Source organism: Diabrotica undecimpunctata, chromosome 7 (assembly GCF_040954645.1).
Source record: "Diabrotica undecimpunctata isolate CICGRU chromosome 7, icDiaUnde3, whole genome shotgun sequence".
Taxonomy (NCBI): domain Eukaryota; kingdom Metazoa; phylum Arthropoda; class Insecta; order Coleoptera; family Chrysomelidae; genus Diabrotica; species Diabrotica undecimpunctata.
In genome coordinates this window covers 20060945-20080475 of record NC_092809.1, presented here as the reverse complement: position 1 = coordinate 20080475, position 19531 = coordinate 20060945, and the positions used below count along the sequence as shown (strand labels likewise).

Below are 19531 nucleotides of genomic sequence, written 5' to 3'. Positions count from 1 at the left end.
TAGTGTATATTTTAAATAGTAAATCTGTAAAAGTCCACTTGGATATCCACAGATTTCTTTTTGTGAAATTTATAAGTTGAAGGTAAGTCGTAGGATAATTCTGCTAAAACTTCTGCTTTGACTCCTAAAGATTCAGCTTGTTTTAAAATAAAGGACCTAAAAAATAGAATTACTTAATAATACATCAATTAAAGTACAAATATTTTTACCTAGTTGAAGTTTTATGCAATGAGTAAACTGCTTTTCTGGACAAATTTATGGCTATTTCTAAAAATCTCATATCAATCCCTGTATTATGTTTTGTTCCAAAAGGAGGATTCATTAACACAGTATCAAAAGATTTGTAGAATCTAAATAAAAAAATATGTACTTAAATCAAAAAACCAAATTATTTTTTTCATTAAATACTATACAACTAAATATTGGAGAATATAATGATTAATGTATATGCAAATGCAAAGTTGATTGGAATCACAGCAGTAACATCAAAACTGTATTGATACACTTATTATTAGACAATAAATAAGTTTTTTATGTGATCTTTCATAATATTGGAGGTAATCCATGGTCTTCTTCTTCATTCCAAGGTTTAGTCTTACTTTGCAATCAAACTTGCTCCATTACTTCATAGGATTCGTACACTCGCGATCATAAAATCCGGGTCATCTTGAAAATCACCGATATTTCATTTTTAACGAGCTTTATTGTAAATAATAATAACACAAATACAAACTAATGCATGTTTCTGAGAATTTTTATCGGCTTAGCGGTTTCCTTTGTAACAAAGAATTCCAATAGTGCCGATTTCGCGGAAAAGTGCACACTTCCCAAAATGGACGGTACCTGTAACTGCCGCTTGTTTTAAATGTCTCATTTTGTGCTTCGACTTTGTGTTCAAACGCAACGAACAAACGTTTATTATTGCCACCATTAGTGTTTATTTTTTGCCAAAAATGCCCTTGACTGTTGTTGAAACGGCACAAATTGTTGCGCTTGTGAAAGACGGTCACAATCAACGGCAAGTCGCAAAAACTGTTGGCGTAAGTCTTCCTACGGTTCAACGAGTGCTTCAACACTTTCAGGTGACGGGTTTGCTATCCAGACGACCTGCCTCTGGACAAAGAAGAACGACCACGGCACGAGATGACCGTGTTTCAGGTTTTGCGAAACCGGACCTCAACTGCGATTATGCATCGAAATCATCTACAGAAATTACGAAATCGCAATGTTAGCGTTGCAACAGTCAGGAGAAGACTTTGTTCTTCTGGACTACCTTCTCCGGTAATGGCTACAGGACCGCCACTTCGCCGGGCGCATCGAGTTGCACGACTAGCTTTTGCTCGATAATACGCGCATTGGGGAATTAACGATTGGAGCAAAGAGTTATGCTGAGATGAATCCCGTTTCTGCCTAACTGCCTAGCTACCCTTCATCGAAAATGGTTCCTTAACTACACGAGGGGACATTACGGAGATTCTGGAAGAACATGTTATGCACACCATGGCAGGGCTTGGAAAGACGTCATTTTTATGCAGGTTGCAATTACGAGGTTACCCTGGCCAGCTAGGTCTCCGGACCTGAATACCGTCGAACATCTCTGGGACGATTTGAAAAAATGTATTCAACCCCTAAAATCTCCTCCTAATAACCCACACGAGCTTAAGGATCTGTTAATGAGAGAGTGGAATAACATACCACAACATGTAATCCAGAGAAAAATTGAGAGTATGCCCCGTCGTCTGCAAGAGGTTATTAGAGCAAGTCGAGGTAGTACACGATATTAGTCATTGAAATTTCACTGATATTTTACCACTTTCTGTATTTTCCATTTTTTTCGCGAGTATGTCTGTTTTATCAACAATTTGGTTTGTTTTCTGCTTTTTCAACAAAAACAATAAAAAACCGTTTTTTTTTCTTTCAAAACAAACATTGATGACAAATAAAAAATATGTTAGCCTAAAAAAAGGCTATTACTACACGAGAGGCAAAAATATTCAAGAAACTTGAAATTTTCAAGGTGACCCGGATTTTATGATCACGAGTGTATTTTTAGCAAATGGAATTTCATCCATTATTTTTCTTTTATCTTGTTTCCATTTAATTTTGTATTTTTTTATTTGCTCATTCATCAGGCAGATATTTAGTTTTTGTCAGCTTTTCTCTGTCTCTCAAGGTTTGGAATGTCCTTCACTCTTACAAATCACTTTTCACAAACTTGGATTTTAGAGTTATCTTTTTGCATCATTACCTAGTTTTTAAATCCATATGACTGAGTAGATGTGGCCAAGGGCTCAATAAGTTTTATTGTTTTTCAATATTCTGGTGATTGTGGTGTTTTGATATTTCTACTTCGGAAATCAAAATTTAATAATAAATTTATTTTAAAATGAAATTGTGGTTAATTCCTAATAAAAATAGTAAATAATATTAAAATGCAACAAGACAATATCTTCAAAACAATATTTATTTATTTAGGCACTTCAGACTGGACCAAATCACACAAAAATTATTTATTTGTACAGCATTTCCAAAAGAAGAATTGTTCTTGAATTAAGTCTCTTCGTAACAGTGAGTGTATGTACTTTTATCATTTTGTTTTTAACACTAATACTTTAAGATTTGCAATATTATATCCAAAAATTTTATGAAATGTCTATTTCATGAGTCTAAAATGAATACTAACCAGATGTCACCTACTAAATAAACAAACTGATGTGATATTAACCTCCTTAGTATTGCTTTGGCTGTAGACTTCTAATATTGTAGGCAACTTTATGCTGTCAGTGTTTGAAAGAAGTCACTGTCACTGCCATATTAATTTCTGTTGTTTTTGTTAACATTATATGTACAATTTATGTTGATTAAAACCTTATATCCTAGGTTTTGCTTTATCATTTCAATTTAATCAACATAAATGGAGAAGTATCTAAGACCCGAGAGGTTCGACGGGGATCCATCTGTGAAATCAACAGCAAAGGAATGGGACCATTGGAAAAGAACTTTTATGAACTTTTTAGCTGCCCATATTGTCACTCCCGCTGTTTCTGCTGATAGTGCTGCTGTACCACCCCTAGATATTAATGATACTAAGCTACAACTGTTAATAAATCATATTTCGCCACGAGTATATACATATATAAGTGATTGTAACACTTACAACGAATCCATTCAAACTCTTGACAAAATATACATCAAACCAAACAATACTATTCATGCTCGTCACATACTAACCACTAGACGACAACAGGCAGATGAGTCTATCGATTCTTACATGCAATCTTTAAAACAGTTAGCAAAAGACTGCAATTTTACTGCTGTAGATGCTGATACTAATAAAAATGATACAATCCGTGGAGCTTTTATCGCTGGAATGACATCCACAAAGATACGATCGAGACTGTTAGAGAGTTTAACACTAACTTTAGAAGAAACTTACAATATAGCTATTTCAATGGAAATGGCAGAACTCAACTCTCAGGTTTATTCAAATCAACATTCGACACTTAGTGCGCTACCTGGTAACTATCAATTTGAGTCACAGACCTCTCCAACAAATTCTGAATGTGTCACTGTGACAGCTGCTACCAACTCTACTAACTCTTCTAGGTCAGGACACAAATGTTTTTTCTGTGGTGGGCCAATACATTCAAGGAAGAACTGTCCCGCTCGAGAATCCATTTGCAAATCCTGTAATAAAAAGGGACACTTTGCAAAGGTTTGCCGCTCCAAGAGCACTAGTGCATCTGCCAACGTATTTGAAGGCTATGAAAACTGCACAGCCTGCATTATTGCTGCTAATCCTGCTTCATTGAAAAAAGCTATAGTGCCTGCATCTATAAAAGGTCTTCGTGCTGATGCCCTTATAGATACTGGTAGCTCTGTCAGTTTTATTAATGAAGACTTTGCTAACCTGTGCAAACTCCCTAGGAAGCCTTGTATTCAGACTGTTTCTATGGCCTCATTATCACACACCTCTGAAGTTAAAGGTGTGACTACTCAAAATATTAAAATTGGTCACCACTCCTACGACAACATTAATTTACTTATAGTTAAAAATCTCTGTGCTGATATTATAATTGGTCATGATGTTCTATCTAACCACTCAAGTCTAGAGTTTGAATTTGGAGGACCTAAAGAAGTATTCAAGATATGTAGTGTAATTGAAGCCTCAGTACCTGCAGTTCCTTTATTTTGTAACCTGACTTCAAATTGTAAACCTATCGCAGTAAAATCGCGCAGGCATAGTGCTGAAGATCAGATTTTTATTAAAAATGAGGTAAAGAAGCTTTTAAATGATGGCATTATTGAAGAAAGTCAGTCCCCTTGGAGAGCGCAAGTGCTTATCACCAAAAACGAAACTCACAAGAAGCGGCTTGTCATTGATTATTCTCAAACAATTAATCGATTCACTCAACTTGATGCCTATCCACTGCCAAATATCGAGGAAATGGTTTCCAATGTATCACAATTCACTGTCTTTAGTGCAATAGATTTCCAAAGTGCATACCATCAGGTTCCAATACTTCCACATGAAAAGATGTACACAGCTTTTGAAGCCGCTGGGAAACTGTACCAATTTTGTCGCATTCCGTTTGGTGTTACCAATGGTGTAGCCAGTTTCCAAAGAACAATCGACTGGCTCATACGCACAGAAAACCTTGAAGGGACATATGCCTATCTTGATGATATAACTGTTTGTGGTAAGACGAAGGTAGAACATGACAAAAATCTTGAGAACTTTCTGAAGGCCACAGACAAATATGGCTTGACACTAAACAAAACCAAGAGCAAATTCAATCAAACAGTAATAAACTTACTTGGTTATACTATAGGACCAAACCATGTCATAAAGCCCGATGCTAGCAGACTACAACCCTTATTAAAGATGCCTCCACCGAATGACACTGCATCTCTCAGAAGGGTATTAGGTATGTTTGCCCATTATTCAAAATGGATTCCCAAATTTTCCGAAAGGGTCCACACATTAGCTCATGTCAACAATTTTCCATTGAACGAAGATGCTTTATCTTGTTTTGAAAATCTGAAATCTATAGTTGCAAAGTCATCTGTTCACGCTATCAACGAAAATATGCCATTTGTTGTTGAAACTGATGCTTCAGAACACTCAATTGCTGCTACCTTGAGTCAGGATTCCAGACCCGTTGCTTTCTTTTCAAGATCACTTAACTCTAGTGAGCTGAACCATTCTGCTGTGGAGAAAGAAGCATATGCTATTGTTGAATCTCTAAAGAAGTGGCGCCATTTTCTTATAGGAAAGCCTTTCACAATCATTACTGATCAAAAGTCTGTAACATTTATGTTCAACACGAAGCATTCCAGCAAGATTAAAAATGAGAAAATACAAAGATGGCGACTTGAATTGGCACCTTATAAATATGACATTGTGTATCGACCAGGAAAAGACAACCAAGCAGCGGATGCTTTATCGCGCATCTGCTCTTGTGCTACTACCACGGCGGCAGGTGCATCAAAACTCAAGTCACTTCACACTGCACTTTGTCATCCAGGGGTAACACGTATGTTTCATTGGATAAAATCAAAGAATTTGCCTTTCTCTCTCAATGAAGTCAAGACTATGACTCGTGACTGTGGGGTATGTGCTAAAATTAAGCCGAGATACTTTAAAAATGAGGGGCTTTTTCCAAAGCTTATAAAAGCCACATCTCCCTTCGAACGCCTTAGTATTGACTTTAAAGGACCAGTGCCTTCGAATACCAATAATCATTATATTCTTACGGTAATAGATGAGTATTCCAGATTCCCATTTGCTTTCCCATGCAGTGACATTAGTGCCAAAACAGTAATCAAGAATTTAAATAACTTATTCATGATGTTTGGAATGCCTGCATACATTCATTCGGATAGGGGGGCTCAATTTCTGTCAGCTGAAATCAAAGAGTTTCTCAACGCCAGAGGAATCGCAACAAGTAGAACTACTGCTTATAATCCTCAAGGAAATGGTCAAGTGGAGAAGTTGAATTCTACTGTCTGGAAAGCTATTCAACTGGCCTGTGAATCACATGAAGCACCTATTGAGAATTGGGAACAATATCTACCTGTCGTGCTGCATTCCATTCGTTCACTGTTGTGTACCGCAACTAACTGTACGCCGCATGAAAGGATGTTCGTGCACACACGTCGATCTCCAAATGGGAATACAATACCGTCATGGCTAGCAGAATCTGGGCATGTCTTGATGAAAAGGTTCGATCGGAAGAACAAGTACCAGCCTATCGTAGAGGAAGTGGAGGTAATAGAGGCAAATCCTGAATACTCTTTTGTTAAACTGAAAGACGGACGGGAGACCACAGTGTCTAATCGTCATCTGGCTCCGTGTGGACGAGGTGAAGGGGAAATACTAGATATACCAGGTCAAGAATCAGTGTTCGTAGAAGACCCATATGAGTTACATTCGAGTCTTAATGATTCCTCATCCAATACAACCACGCAAAACATGCAGCCTCTGGCAGATACATCTCCCCCTCCACCGGATTCATTACTTCTTGAAGAACCCCCAATGAGTTCTGAACAGAGCTTATCGCCTCCTTCAGCACTACCTAGAAGATCTGAAAGAATTCGTCATTTACCACGGTATTTGGAAGATTATAGTGTGGGAGAATGATGTGATATTAACCTCCTTAGTATTGCTTTGGCTGTAGACTTCTAATATTGTAGGCAACTTTATGCTGTCAGTGTTTGAAAGAAGTCACTGTCACTGCCATATTAATTTCTGTTGTTTTTGTTAACATTATATGTACAATTTATGTTGATTAAAACCTTATATCCTAGGTTTTGCTTTATCATTTCACAAACGTTTTCCAATTAGATCACAATGTACTGATATAATCACTTATATTCTGAAACTAGTTACCTTGAAGAAATTCCTTTTAGAACATCGCACTTTACAATGTCAATATTACTTAATTCGTGATCTTCAATATTTTCTTGACATATATTAATGGCATCCTCATCAATTTCAAAGCCTATAACTAAAGAAGCATTTAGCACTGCTGCACCAATGGTTAGGGCTCCACAACCACTTCCTAAGTCTGCCACTAATTTTCCATCAATATCTCCGTATTGTGACTAAAATAAGGTGCTTACATAAACAATTTATATATGTATGTGACTTCAAGATTTAAAAGATCAAATTAATATGACTACTGAAAATGTAGCTATAACTAACTGCACATTAAATTAATTTAATCAAACTTGTATACTATATTTAAATTTATTTATTTTTCAACTAGCATGAAGATAATATTACTTATAATTGAAGAACATGTAAATACCTGTACAGTATATAACATATGCGATCCCAAGTGCCAAGGTGTAATGTATTGTTCCAATAATATTTTAGGTTTATCAAACTCTGAAATACACTGCAACCTTTCTTCCAGTCGCTTTAATTTTAGACAGGGAAACATTAGGGCTTCGCTTCAAAGCGGGGCAACACTGGTAGTATTAAATTGCCAAATGAAGAATCTTGAGTAATAAAATATCCAGTTGACTGAGCATTCGCAGTTTGCAAAGCTGATCTTTGAAGTGAATTGATAGAATGTCCGTCTGATGATTGAGTTGTAGATCCTAAAACTGGCAGTGCTGTAGAGCTTAAAGTAGACGCTACACCTTGTTTGAGGAGTAACTGTTTTTTTATCTGTAATTCTTCCAAAATTTTTCGATTTGCAAGTTCTAAAATAAAAATATAAAATTATAATGTGAATAAATACAGTGTAATAATCTTACCTCTTTGAGCGTTAGGCTGAGGAAAAGCCATCAAAACTCAATAATGTGATCTTAAAATGTAAACATGCGCCTTCCTCGGTCATAAAAGTAGTAATTTTATTTTAATAGTGATTTTAATACAATAGGCAAATAAAATGACACACTTCTACATTTTGACGTTGACAGCAAGAAACCGTCAGGAGTCAAGGTTAAACGGACGTTTTTATTTGTGCACCCTTCCCTTTAGTGGCACTGCTAGTCCCGTTTCTGCGCATGGAGGTAAGAAACCATCTTACCTCCATGTTCCTGCGTGTTGTTCGTTCTTCTTCGTTCTTTATTTGTCTTTATTCTTTATACCAAATTACCAAAGATCAAACAATAAGAATAATATTTATGTGTATATCTGTATTTGTATTTTATGTAGAATGTAGACACTAGACACATCACGCTCACGCATCATATTTATAATAAATGTCTATGTATATTCTTTGTTTATAATTTTACGCTTTTATCAAAATTATTATTGGAATACATAAAATAAAAAGAAAAAGTGTAATCAAATGGAAGTAAAACAAGAATTTAGCGAGGAAACGTGTAAAGTAGAAATAGAGTATAATGAGTTGGATAATGCTCTTGTGGATGGCTTTAAATGTGAAATTCAGGAGGAATCCAATAGGCAAAGTACACGTAACACATATGATTATTTGGACCTAAATAAATCCCACACAAATACTGAAAGACACCAAGATAAAAATAAACTTACCCCATTTGAAGAAAACCAAAAAACTAAAAAAGGTTAGTAGAACAGCTGATATAATTTTGATCTTAAATACAATTTAAAGGCATAAGATACAATTTTAAAGAAATAAGTGCTAGGTTAAATATTTTTTTAACAAAAGAAAAAGACAAATATGATTTACAGTATTTTTGCCAAATGTTGATAACTTTAGTTGAAGCATTATCCAACTTTCAAAATTTCTTTTAAATGCAATATATACATAATATGATTTTTCTGAATTGTAGCACCAAGCCTACATGGTCTGTTAAAGATAAAAAGAAAGAATAATTCTAAGGGTGCACATACATAATATAATTTCTATGAATATACTTACTCAAATTGTATCATTTATTGAAAAACGCCAACACAGTACTGCTAGAATTTTCATTTTTTCATGAAATATTTTAAAGAAAGAACATCAATTAGGATAATCGTTTTTGTTAAAATTATGTATATGTTTATATAATATGTATTTACTTATGTTATGATGTGTGGCAAATTTTAAAAAAATTATATCACAGCATTGAATATATTTTATCTTTTATGATGCTTTTAGATGACTGTTTAAAATTTTTGGCCATTGTTTAACAAGTACATTATTTCCCATTTCAAGGAGAATCTTCCTACAATCCACAAATCTGGGAATGGGTTATTATTCTAATTCTTGTTAAAAAAAAGGTGACTCATAGAAATTTGACTGTTATTATGGTACTTCTGTGTGCATTTCTTAATATTGATATGAAGCTATTTTCTTGTGGCATGTCAAAGTAATTACTATTTAAATGGGAATATGCCACAATTAAAGGTTTACATATGTTTATTGACGTTTCAATGTCCACTTCGGAAATCGTTCTCAAATACAAACAATAGTGATAATTATTATTATTATATATATCATTAGTGCATACACATTAAAAGATAATAGGGCTTACTATTACACATATGAAATACAGAAACACAAGTTTCTAAAACATATTTATATCAGTTACTACAGGTGTCTTAAATTTTATTTTGTTTTAATTTGATTATTGCATTCATCTTCCTTTATACTCAAATAGTTGTTATATTATAGTTGGTTTGTATTTTAGGTAATATCCAAGATGAACAAAAATTGGAAATTATGGAAAAAACATTAAATAAAAATATGGAAGTTGTGACTGGACAAAGACCTTACAAGTGTGAAACTTGTTTAAAGCAGTTTACTACAACAAGTCATTTGAAACGACATTTAACAACACACACTGGAGAAAAATCTTATGAGTGTGAAATTTGTTTAAAACAGTTTAGTCAAGCAGGTAATTTGAAAACACATTTGAGAGTGCACACTGGGGAAAAACCTTACAAGTGCGAAATTTGTTTAAAACAGTCTATTACTAGCAGTGGTTGGAAAAAACATATGACAACACATACTGGAGAAAAACCTTACGAGTGTGAAATTTGTTTAAAACAGTTTAGAGATGCAGGTACTTTAAAAAGACATTTGAGAGTGCACACTGGAGAAAAACCTTATAAGTGTGAAACTTGTTTAAAGCAGTTTAATACAACAAGCCATTTGAAACAGCATTTAACAACACACACTGGAGAAAAACGTTATGAGTGCGGAATTTGTTTTAAGCAATTTAGTCAAGCAGGTAATTTGAAAACGCATATGAGAGTGCACACTGGAGAAAAACCTTACAAGTGTGAAATTTGTTTTCAACTGTTTACTCAAGCAGGTGATTTAAAAACACATTTGAGAGTGCACACTGGCGAAAAACCTTACAAGTGTGAAATTTGTTTTCAACTGTTTACTCAAGCAGGCGATTTGAAAACACATTTGAAAGTGCACACTGGCGAAAAACCTTACGAGTGTGAAATTTGTTTAAAACAGTTTAGAGATGCAGGTACTTTAAAAAGACATTTGAGAGTGCACACTGGAGAAAAACCTTATAAGTGTGAAACTTGTTTAAAGCAGTTTACTACAACAAGCCATTTGAAACAGCATTTAACAACACACACTGGAGAAAAACGTTATGAGTGCGGAATTTGTTTTAAGCAATTTAGCCAAGCAGGTAATTTGAAAACGCATATGAGAGTGCACACTGGAGAAAACTGTTACGAGTGTGAGATTTGTTTTAAGCTTTTTTCTGAACAATATCTTATGATAATTCATTTAAGAAAGCACACTGGAGAAACACCTTAAAAGTGTGAAATTTGTTTTAGGCCATTTTCTCATACAGATTCTTTGAAAACTCATTTGAGAGTGCACATTGGGGAAAATCCTTACAAGTGTAAAATTTGTTTAAATCAGTTTAATACAACAACTGTTTTGAAATGACATTTAACAGCACACATTGAAGAAAAACCTTACACATGTGAAATTTGTTTTAAGCAATTTAGTGAAGCTGGTAATTTGAAAATACATTTGAGAATGCACATGGGAAAAATCTTACAAGTGTAAATTTGTTTAAACCAGTTTAGTGAAGGACTGTGAAAACACATTTGAGAGTGTAGACTGGAGAAAAATCTTTCAAGTGTGAAATTTGTTTTAAGCAGTTTTCTCATACAGATTTTTTGAGAACGCATTTGATGGTGCATGCTACAGAAAAATCTTACAATTGTGAAATTTGTTTTGAAATAAAGAAGTGAAGAAACTCAAATGTGATATTTGTTTTAAACAGTTTTTCCTCAAGTATTTAATATGAAACTGCATTGAGATCGCACAGAGAGAGTTCTTTTAAATAATTTGACAGCCTATGATTTGAAACAACAGCACAAACCCTAAGTTCCTTTTGATAATTTCTTAATTCTTGCAGTTATTGGTATTGAGTCCTTCAGTCATATCTTTTGCATATTCTGCCATTGCTGGTAGCCTATTTAACTGATTCTTACTTCTATGGAAAAATAATACTCAAAACATAAGCATATTAGTAAATGACAAACTAATTGATCAAGATGAAAACATTAAATATCTAGGATGTTGCATATAGAATAGAAAGCATTTCTAAAAATGAGACAGTTTTTCACCAGATTCGATATAGTTGTCATACCCAACCTCCATTAGAGATGGCACCTAGAGAAGAAGAAACTTGGATGTTGGTGTATTATTATATAAATCAAAATTTACTTTTCTGAGTATTTGTGACAGAAAATTCAGAATTTTCAATCTCAGAAGCAGAGTCAGGTGGAAGGCTATTTTGTAATATGTAATATCATTATATAATGTCAAATAATGAGAGGTACATGTTGTGTAGTGTGTTTGTAATGTAGAATGAAATATATATTACTTTGAAACTACTTTTATTTATATAATGTAACTACAATCTAATACAGTTCTCAACTACTAACCTTAACCTGATTTTTGTTGTAACCAATGATATAATATAATATAGTATAATATGTCGTTGGTTGTAACCAGTAATATATACTATACAGTTGAGTCTAAAAAAAATATCTAAAAGCAATAAACTATTTATACAAAATTTAATTGTTACGCTATTCAATTATTGTTAATACTTTTTCTTTTTTCGCTAATAGCCTTTCAGGCTGATGCGAGTTTGTAAATAAAAAAAAAATTGCCTTATTTTATTTTATAAAAAAAGTCAATGCACTCTTAATTTTAATAATATTTCATTATTTTATATTTTCATGGCCCTTCTACTTCTGAGCAATTGTTACATGCTAATTTGTGGTGATCCTGAAGAGCAATACTGCAGAAATGCTAGAGTTTACACTTTATTATCTACAGATGGTCCCTTAAGGAAGAGTATTTTAGAAGGTATGGAACTTATAACAAACCAGCACTAATGAATATAGAGGCATCTGTATTTGTTTATCCAAAGAAAGATCTCCAACATGATGGGAAGATTAAATGAAGATTGGTGGAAAAATCCCTACATGTAGTTGTCCATCTGGTACAGGATTGCAGCCAATGGAGACAGCAAGCTAACAATATTTAGAGTGGCCCCACCCACACCCTGACAAGGGCTTAAGTAATATTTGTTGTCAATACTTTACCAAGGAAAATTATACAAATAAACAAGTGCCAGGATATCTGTGTTTTATTTTGTTGTTTTCCTTACTTTGGTTTGTTAATGTAATGGAAAACAGATATAGTCATAAAATAATAAAAAAAAACTTTCCTGTACCATAATAAATATACTCACTGTATGATAGATATTATGTTATACATTTATATATAAAAAGTGTATACTATATTTTTGGACAGAGAGAATATATTTTTTGGTATAGAATAAGTTTTTATTTTATGACTATATTTATTTTCCATTAAAAGCATACTTTTTGAGTTTTGGCGCCTAAAATTCAGATTATATTTTTTGAATTTGCCGCCAAATGAAATTAGTTTCGGTCCATCCGCATTTGGCGCTAGAAACTCTCTCCCAAAACTTTCTATGGGAGTTGCCTTACTAGGGGCACAGAATAATAAACAGAGATATGTAAGAGTAAACAATCAGAATGCTCACTCTGTTTGAAAAAATAAGTACGCGCAGACCACGGTTCGTAGACTTATAAGTCTATGAACCGTAACCACAAATAATATAACCACGTAACCGATAGGTTAAATAATATTTTTTTAACAAAAGAAAAAGACAAATATGATTCTTATAGTATTTTTGCCAAATGTTGACAAGTTTAGTTGAAGCATTATCCCACTTTCAAAATTTGTTTTAAATACAGTATATACATATATAATTTTTTTATATTCCAGCACTAAGCCTACATGGTCTGTTAAAGATAAAAAGAAAGAATAATTCTAAGGGTTCACATAAATAATATAATTTCTATGAATATACTTACTCAAATTTTATCATTTATTGAAAAACGCCAACACAGTATTGGTAGAATTTTCAATTTGTCATGAAATATTTTAAAGAAAGAAATCAATTAGGATAATAATTGTTATACCTTCTAATGTAATATTTAAACTATTTATGAAAATAAGCAATAATAAAAAATTAAAACTAAAAACTTAATCCATTTCTTTTTACAATTCTAGGCAGTTTCTTCAGCTAAACATAAATAATCAATATATTGTTTAGGAATTTTTTTAATATTTTGTATATGTTTATATATTTACTTATGATTTATGGAAAAATTTAAAAGAATTGTATCACAACATTGAATATATTTTATCTTTTATGATACTTTTAAATGACTGTTTATAATTTTTGGCCATTGTTTAACAAGCACATTATTTCACATTTCAAGGAGAATCCTGCTACAATCCACAAATCTGGAAATGGGTTATTCTTCTAATTCTTGTTAAAAAAAAGATGATACAGAAGTTTGACTGTCATTATTATACTTCTGTGTGAATACACATTAAAAGATAATAGGGCTCACTATTACACATAATGTGGAATACAGAAACACAAGTTTCTAAAACATATTTATATCAGTTACTACTGCTGTCTTAAATTTAATTTTGTTTTAATTTGATTATTGCTTTCATCTTCCTTTGTACTCAAATAGTGGATATAATATAGTTGGTTTTTATTTTAGGTAATATCCAAGATGAACAAAATTTGGAGATTATGGAGACACTAATCAAAGATTTTTCTTACACAGGAAATTGTATGAGTCAACACACTAAAGAAAAAACATTAAATAAAAATATGGAAGTTGTGACTGGACAAAGACCTTACAAGTGTGAAACTTGTTTAAAGCAGTTTACTATAACAAGTCATTTGAAACAACATTTAACAACACACACTGGAGAAAAATCTTATGAGTGTAAAATTTGTTTAAAACACTTTAGAGATGCAAGTGATTTAAAAAGACATTTGAGAGTGCATACTCGAAAAAAACCTTACAAGTGTAAAATTTGTGTTAAGCAGTTTACTCAAGCAGGCGATTTGAAAACACATTTGAGAGTGCACACTGGAGAAAAACCTTACAAGTGTAAAATTTGTGTTAAGCAGTTTACTCAAGCAGGTGATTTGAAAACACATTTGAGAATGCACACTGGGGAAAAACCTTACAAGTGTGACATTTGTTTAAAACAGTTTAGTCAAGCAGGTAATTTGAAAACACATTTGAGAGTGCACACTGGGGAAAAATCTTACAGGTGTAAAATTTGTTTTAAGCAGTTTACTGAAGCAGGCGATTTGAAAACACATTTCAGAGTGCACACTGGAGAAAAATCTTTCAAGTGTGAAATTTGTTTAAAGCAGTTTACTACAACAGGTAATTTGAAGAAACATTTAACAACACACACTGGAGAAAAACCTTATGAGTGTGAAATTTGTTTAAAACACTTCAGAGATCCAAGTAATTTAAAAAGACATTTGAGAGTGCACACTGGAGAAAAACCTTACAAGTGTAAAATTTGTGTTAAGCAGTTTACTCAAGCAGGCGATTTGAAAACACATTTCAGAGTGCACACTGGAGAAAAATCGTTCAAGTGTGAAATTTGTTTAAAGCAATTTACTACTACAGGTAATTTGAAAAAACATTTAAAAACACACACTGGAGAAAAACCTTATGAGTGTGAAATTTGTTTAAAACAGTTTAGTCAAGCAGGTCATTTGAAAACACATTTGAGAGTGCACACTGGGGAACAACCTTACAAGTGTGAAATTTGTTTAAAACAGTTTACTGAAGCAAGATATTTGAAAACACATTTCAAAGTGCACAGTGGAGAAAAATCTTGCAAGTGTGAAATTTGTTTAAAACAGTTTAGAGATGCAGGTACTTTAAAAAGACATTTGAGAGTGCACACTGGAGAAAAACCTTACAAGTGTGAACTTTGTTTTAAGCAGTTTACTGAAGCAAGCTATTTGAAAACACATTTCAGAGTGCACACTGGAGAAAAATCTTTCAAGTGTGAAATTTGTTTAAAGTGGTTTACTACAACAAGTAATTTGAAAAAACATTTAACAACACACACTGGAGAAAAACCTTATGAGTGTGAAATTTGTTTAAAACAGTTTAGTCAAGCAGGTCATTTGAAAACACATTTGAGAGTGCACACTGGGGAAAAACCTTACAAGTGTGAAATTTGTTTAAAACAGTTTACTGAAGCAAGCTATTTGAAAACACATTTCAAAGTGCACAGTGGAGAAAAATCTTGCAAGTGTGAAATTTGTTTAAAACAGTTTAGAGATGCAGGTACTTTAAAAAGACATTTGAGAGTGCACACTGGAGAAAAACCTTACAAGTGTGAACTTTGTTTTAAGCAGTTTACTGAAGCAAGCTATTTGAAAACACATTTCAGAGTGCACACTGGAGAAAAATCTTTCAAGTGTGAAATTTGTTTAAAGTGGTTTACTACAACAAGTAATTTGAAAAAACATTTAACAACACACACTGGAGAAAAACCTTATAAGTGCGAAATTTGTTTTAAGCAATTTAGTCAAGCATGTAATTTGAAATCTCATTTGAGAGTGCACACTGAAGAAAAATCTTATAAGTGTGAGATTTGTTTTAAGCTGTTTTCTGAACAATATCTTATGATAATTCATTTAAGAAAGCACACTGAAGAAACACCTTATAAGTGTGAAACTTGTTTAAAGCAGTTTACTACAACAAGCCATTTGAAACAGCATTTAACAACACACACTAGAGAAAAACGTTATGAGTGCGGAATTTGTTTTAAACAATTTAGTCAAGCAGGTAATTTGAAAACGCATATGAGAGTGCACACTGGAGAAAAACCTTAAAAGTGTGAAATTTGTTTTAGGCCGTTTTCTCATACAGATTCTTTGAAAACTCATTTGAGAGTGCACACTGGGGAAAAACCTTACATGTGTGAAATTTGTTTAAAGCAGTTTAATACAACAATAATATTGAAGGAAAACCTTATAAATGTGAAATTTGTTTTAAGCAATTTAGTCAAGCTGGTAATTTGAGAATGCACATGAGAAAAATCTTACAAGTGTAAATTTGTTTAAAACAGTTTAGTGGTGCGGGTACTTTGAAAAGACATTTCAGACTGCACACTGAAGAAAATTCTTACAAGTGTAAAATTTGTTCTAAGCATTTTTCTCATACAGATTCTTTGAGAACCCATTTGATAGTGCATGCTACAGAAAAATCTTACAATTGTGAAATTTGTTTTGAAAGAAAGAATTGAAGAAACTCAAATGTGATATTTGCTTTAAACAGTTTTTCCTCAAGTATTTAATATGAAACTTCATTGAGATCACACAGAGAAAGTTCTTTTAAATAATTTGACAGCCTATGATTTCTAACAACAGCACAAACCCTAAGTTCCTTTTGATAATTTCTTAATTCTTGCAGTTATTGATATTGAGTCCTTCAGTCACATCTTTTGCATATTCGGCCATTGCTGGTAGCCTATTTAACTGATTCTTACTTCTATGGAAAAATAATACTCAAAACATAAGCATATTAGTAAATGAAAAACTAATTGATCAAGATGAAAACATTAAATATCTAGGATTCTGCATATAGAATAGAAAGCATTTCTAAAAATGAGACAGTTTTTCACCAGATTTGATATAGTTGTCATACCCAACCTCCATTAAACCCTATTCATTCTACAAATTCCCAATCGTCAATAGAACCACGTATAAGCCAGACAGGGTCCTACTGATGTACGACCTATGTATCATATGATTTTTAAAAATATTTACTTTTGAAACTGTTAGTGTAAGAATTTCTTGAAATTTAATCATTATATCACAATTAAACTAAACTCTAAAAAATAACACGACCAGTAAATAACTTACCAATAACTATAACATAAATATAACACAATATATTAACTTAAAAATCAACACGATACAATCTGAATTTAAAATGATGGCAAGTTGGGATCTGTAACATGAGAATCTGTCTAATAAATTATATTTAATAGCCTCTTGACGAATCAGACAGCGAATATCAACACGTGCTCATGTTTACTGATGGGAATTTGGTAAACGAATAAACTATAGAGATGGCACCTAGAGAAGAAGAAACTTGGATGTTGGTGTATTATTATATAAATCAAAATTTACAGAGTGTTTGTGACAGAAAATTCAGAATTTTCAATCTCAGAAGCAGAGTCAGGTGGGAGGCTATTTTGTAATATGTAATATCATTATATAATGTCAAATAATGAGAGGTACATGTTGTGTAGTGTGTTTGTAATGTGGAATGAAATATATATTACTTTGAAACTACTTTTATTTATATAATGTAACTACAATCTAATACAATTCTCAACTACTAACCTTAACCTGATTTTTGTTGTAACCAATGATATAATATAATATAGTATAATATGTCGTTGGTTGTAACCAGTAATATATACTATACAGTTGAGTCTAAAAAAAATATCTAACAGCAATAAACTATTTATACAAAATTTAATTGTTACACTATTCAATTATTGTTAATACTTTTTCTTTTTTCGCTAATAGCCTTTCAGGCTGATGCGAGTTTGTAAATAAAAAAAAAATTGTCTTATTTTATTTATTAAAAAAAAAGTCAATGCACTCTTAATTTTAATAATATATCATTATTTTATATTTTCATGGCCCTTCTACTTCTGAGCAATTGTTACATGCTAATTTGTGGTGATCCTGAAGAGCAATATTGCAGAAATGCTAGAGTTTACACTTTATTATCTACAGATGGTCCCTTAAGGAAGAGTATTTTAGAAGGTATGGAACTTATAACAAACCAGCACTAATGAATATAGAGGCATCTGTATTTGTTTATCAAAAGAAAGATCTCCAACACGATGGGAAGATTAAATAAAGATTGGTGGAAAAATCCCTACATGAAGTTGTCCATCTGGTACAGGATTGCAGCCAATGGAGACAGCAAGCTAACAATATTTAGAGTGGCCCCACCCACACCCTGACAAGGGCTTAAGTAATATTTGTTGTCAATACTTTACCAAGGAAAATTATATAAATAAACAAGTGCCAGGATATCTGTGTTTTATTTTGTTGTTTTCCTTAATTTGGTTTGTTAATGTAATGGAAAACAGATATAGTCATAAAATAATAAAAAAAAACTTTCCTGTACCATAATAAATATACTCACTGTATGATAGATATTATGTTATACATTTATATATAAAAAGTGTATACTATATTTTTGGACAGAGAGAATATATTGTTTGGCATAGAATAAGTTTTTATTTTTTATTTTATGACTATTTATTTTCCATCAAAAGCATACTTTTTGAGTTTTCGCGCCTAAATTTCAGATTATATTTTTTGAATTTGCCGCCAAATGAAATTAGTTTCGGTCCATCCGCATTTGGCGCTAGAAACTCTCTCCCAAAACTTTCTATTGGAGTTGCCTTACTAGGGGCACAGAATAATAAACAGAGATATGTAAGAGTAAACAATCAGAATGCCCACTCTGTTTGAAAAAATAAATACGCGCAGACCACGGTTCGTAGACTTATAAGTCTACGAACCGTGACCACAAATAGGTCAACTACAATAGGTTACAATCATGTAACAAATATAGCCATAGTTAAACGCACGTTTTTATTTGTGCACCCTTCCGTTTAGTGGCACTGCTAGTCTCGGTTCTGGGCATGAATGTAAGAAACCATCTACAGTCTGTCCCAAACCCTTCTTTCAGTGCGTCACTAATTTTGACGTCATATAGGATTTTAAGAATGTCGAGAATTATTGCATGACATTTTAGTAGTTAAATTTGACAGTTGCGGGATTGTAACCTCTCTTTTTCTAATTGAAAATAAGTTAATAATTTTAATTTTAGTCCTTGTTCTTTCTCGATATATCTCGGCATATTTAAAATATTTTTATGACAATAAATACAAAATTAAATTTTCACTGTAAAATGTCAGATAATACTAACCTGGAATGACAATTATCATTTTTTCAGTTGACATTGTGAAAGTACTGTTACATGCGCATCATTGATTGGATATCTATTTAACGTATTCTAAACTCCAACCAATTATACATCCGTAAGTAGAATTAGCTTTATGATAAATAATTTTCCAAGTTCTATGTATAATAATCACAGACTCACGTTTTTTTCTGTCAATTCTAGCTTAATGTGTTAGAGAGA

General features: G+C 32.5%; 3 protein-coding genes across 3 annotated transcripts; 1 reads left to right on the top strand and 2 right to left on the bottom strand.

Annotated features, from left to right (window-relative positions):
* Positions 1-11: 11 nt before the first annotated feature.
* Positions 12-7593, bottom strand: Mettl5 (Methyltransferase like 5). The gene is made up of 4 exons (XM_072536816.1): positions 7314-7593; positions 6893-7107; positions 210-350; positions 12-156 (listed from the first exon to the last, which is right to left on the bottom strand). Exons 1-4 carry the CDS (start codon positions 7446-7448, stop codon positions 12-14), a joined length of 636 nt encoding a protein of 211 aa, XP_072392917.1. The 5' UTR covers positions 7449-7593.
* Positions 7448-7798, bottom strand: LOC140446301 (SOSS complex subunit C homolog B). Its single transcript, XM_072538838.1, has 2 exons — positions 7768-7798; positions 7448-7713 (listed from the first exon to the last, which is right to left on the bottom strand). Exons 1-2 carry the CDS (start codon positions 7796-7798, stop codon positions 7448-7450), a joined length of 297 nt encoding a protein of 98 aa, XP_072394939.1.
* A 279-nt stretch (positions 7799-8077) lies between these two features.
* Positions 8078-17923, top strand: LOC140445032 (uncharacterized). The gene is made up of 2 exons (XM_072536814.1): positions 8078-8541; positions 14027-17923. The coding sequence occupies exons 1-2, from the start codon at positions 8307-8309 to the stop codon at positions 16183-16185; spliced, it is 2394 nt and encodes a 797-aa protein (XP_072392915.1). The 5' UTR covers positions 8078-8306; the 3' UTR covers positions 16186-17923.
* The last annotated feature ends 1608 nt before the right edge of the window (positions 17924-19531 follow it).